At 45.9% G+C, this 3,443-nt stretch overlaps 1 protein-coding gene across 1 annotated transcript in view; it reads right to left on the minus strand.

Moving 5' to 3' along the window:
- Positions 1-3,443, minus strand: part of LCT (lactase) — a 64,174-nt gene that overhangs the window by 29,534 nt on the left and 31,197 nt on the right. The window contains exon 6 of the mRNA XM_006169722.2: positions 1,974-2,709. Within this exon, the coding sequence (XP_006169784.1) occupies positions 1,974-2,709 (736 nt within the window). The remainder of the gene's footprint in view (positions 1-1,973; positions 2,710-3,443) is intronic.

Below are 3,443 nucleotides of genomic sequence, written 5' to 3' on the forward strand. Positions count from 1 at the left end.
ACCATAGAGAAAAACTCTCAAAAAAAAAAAAAAAAAAGAAGAAGAAAAATAAATAAATAAAAGGAAAAATCAAAGTAGAAAAGTGAAATGGGCTTTCTCATCAAAGTCTCTGTAAAAATATCTCAGGCCCCAATGTTTAAGGAATAAAATGCCTGAGAAGAAAAGGTTTGGGCAAGTTTTACAGCAAGGAGACAAAATGAACAGTTCAAACTTCCCATTTTCAGAAGGATTCTCTCTCCATGTGTGTGGTCACCCACTGAACAAGAGTAGAATGGAAGCCTTGACGTACGTGCTGTAATTTTTGGCATTTTATTTATGGAGTTCCAGCTTACCCCAACTGTGGACATTTTGTATTGTTCTCTGATTTTATTATGTGGGTTAGCATCATCTTCCCCCAAGAAGTTGTACTGTATGGAGAGCATGACTACGCACACCTTCCCAACACCTAGGACAGCGCACGGCACATACTCATGTTTCGAAAAAGACTCCGAGTGTAAAGAGGAAAGCCCAGCTGACATATCCATCCTGAAGAATGTTGCCAAGGAAAGTTGGAGGGCTTTCTGAGAGGTGGTGAAAAAGTGAGAAATGGCAGGAGGCCTGTATGAAGGCATTTAAAATTTTGTCCCCAGAATATATATCCTCTTCTTGGTGAAATTATTGGATTGCTCTCTGGAAAGCAAGCCTTCTCTCCCTCTTCCACTCCCCAGCTCCTCCCCTTTCAACCTGTGTTAAAGGGTTGAGGATGGGATCTTGATTCAAACCAGTCACCCCGTCCCCTTACTGAGACCCACCCAGCAATGGGCTGACGGGTGCATGAGGCCCACTCAGGACCAGGAGATGGGAGACTGGTGGCGAATGCCAGAACAGAGCAAGCTTTCTTTCCTGCTGGTCTTGAAATACAAGCAGAGCTGTCGCTGTCTTGCTATCAGGTGGCCCAAGAATAAAACCAAGAAGGGAAACAAGAGGGAGAACTAGGCCTTGGTGATTCTGTTTGTGCTCTGATCAAGTTAAAACCAAGACTTTACAGTTCCCTGAATTTATAAATTCCCTCCTTGCTTACGTGAGTTTGGGTTGGGTTTTCTGTGGCTTACAACTAAGAGTCCTGGGTGAGAGAAGGAACTTGCTTTGGAGTTGAGTGGCTCAAATCCTGGCTTCTGGCTGGCAACCCGCAGAGTGAAGTCAGCATGAGCTTATCGTACATCCTCTCTGAGCCCAAATTCCCTCACCCATCAGTGCTATTCTGAGAACTGATGCTAGGGTGCCAGCACAGTGTCGGGATACAATCAAGTGATTAGCAATTATGGTTCCGTTTTGGGACCAGCAGATGGTATAATGGTTACATCTCTGGACTCCCACATAGTTGACCGTGGTTCAAGTCTTGGACCCAGAGACTTATAACTCATGCCGGGCATATGTGGGTGCATGCTCAAGATCTCAAGAGGAGAATGGAGAAGAGATTGCAACATGGCCATCCCACCTGGCGGGGTGGGGGTGGGGATTTGTTGCTTTCTGTCTCTCTGGTGAGCCCATGTGCCCTATAGCCGAAATCTCTCCTCTCCAAAAAAACAAATTATGGTTCCTTCTCTCCCTCTGATTTTCCTTTTTCTTCTCTTTCTTTTTTTAATTACCAGAGGGCATGTACACTCATGAGAAGAGTGAGAGAAAGCACTCCCCAGTGAGGCGCAGTCACACCACAGTTTTTTCCCTCCATTTCTCCATCCCATCAGGATTTCGGGCATAACTGACATGCACCAGCACGTTTTTCAGTCTCAAGACTGGGGTTCGAACTGTAGTTGGTCATGTGGGATCTGGCTCCCTCACCTATTAAGCAGTGGGGCTGGCCCTTCCTCTGATATTGTCTAAAGAACAAAAAATAAATACTTGTCAATAGGAAAGAGACAGAAAAAAATGACTTTCTTCCAGCCAAATGTCTTTTCTCCTCCAGTCAGCAGGCGCTGCGGGGATGGACGTACCTTAAAAGAGGCCACGCCTGGGTCGGAGATACCTGGAGCATGCTGGCCAGTGCCGTAGCCTGCGTAGCTGATCACCCACGGCTCGTGGAAGGTCACCCACAGCTTCACACGGTCCCCAAAGGCAGAGAAGCAGAAGGCTGCATAGTTCAGGAAGGCATCCACCACGCTCTCATTCTGCCACCCTCCGCAATCCTGCAGGGCCTGAGGCAAGTCCCAGTGGAACAGTGTGGCCATGGGCTCGATGCCAGAGTCCAGCAGGCTGTCAATCAGTGTGTTGTAGTAGGTGACGCCTTGGGGGCTGGGTTCACTCTTGTGTCCAGTGGGGAAGATTCGGGACCAGGAGATGGAGAACTTGTACACCTGGGCCCGGAGTCCTCGGAGCAGGGCAACATCAGAGGCCAACTTATGATAACTGTCACTGGCCACTGCTGGAGTCACTTGGCCCTTGATGGCATTCAGAGGCTCATATTGGTCCCAGATGCTCGGCCCCCTTCCGCCCTCCGCCCAACCTCCTTCCACACTAAAGGCTCCTGTGGAGACACCCCAGAGGAAGCCCTCAGGGAAAACATCCTGCAGGAAAGTGTCCCTTTCTGCCCTGGACTGGTTAGCAAATATTTCCCACACTCTCTGATAGGCCGAGCCAGGCGACAAGGGGCCAACTGCTGTCAGGGGGTCCTGATGCCGATCAGTCTGATCAGTCCGCAGGATCAGGTTGTCAGTCAGAGAACAAGATGTGCTGTGGGATTGCAATAGCACAAAGGGGCATACCATTATTGACTGTGAGTTACAAACGCCCCCTACTGATGAGGAGTGGCAATGTATTTTATCTGTAAAGATACTAGACACACTAAGTTGAGAGCCACATTCACAAGGCATGACTGGTAGTTGGGAAAGTTATTGTTATTATTTTTCTAAGAAACCATATTTATTTCTTCTTTGGTACCACCAGAAATGTCACCTCAAACCTTTAAAATAAAATAAATCATCTCATCAATAAAACTTACGAACGCCAGGGCATTAAATTCCTTCTGGGACCAGCAGGTAGCATGGTGGTTAAGTCACTGGACTCCCACGTGGTCAACTACAATTTGAGTCTTGGACTTGGTTTCTTGCCTTTTCACTTTCAAATAATAATAATAGTAATAGTAATAAGTAATAATAATAGTAATAAAATTAATATTATTAATAATAACTATTATTATTAATAATAATAGCAATAAAATTAAAATTAAATTCCTTATTTATTTTCACACAGAAGAGCTCAAAATATTAATGGGTTTGGGATATAGTATAAACAGTTCAATCAAAATTCAGGCTGAAGGAGAATAGCCCTTCTTCAAGAGACAGACAGCTCCATGGCTCCTGCGATCTAGCCATTTGGGAGAAAGGAAGATGTCCCACTGATAACTGGGCCTCCAGCATACAAAACTCGTGTGGTAGGAAGATCCCTTTCAAGTCTCCTGTCTCTGT

This window comes from Tupaia chinensis, unplaced genomic scaffold, assembly GCF_000334495.1.
Source record: "Tupaia chinensis unplaced genomic scaffold, TupChi_1.0 Scaffold147433_1, whole genome shotgun sequence".
NCBI lineage: Eukaryota > Metazoa > Chordata > Mammalia > Scandentia > Tupaiidae > Tupaia > Tupaia belangeri.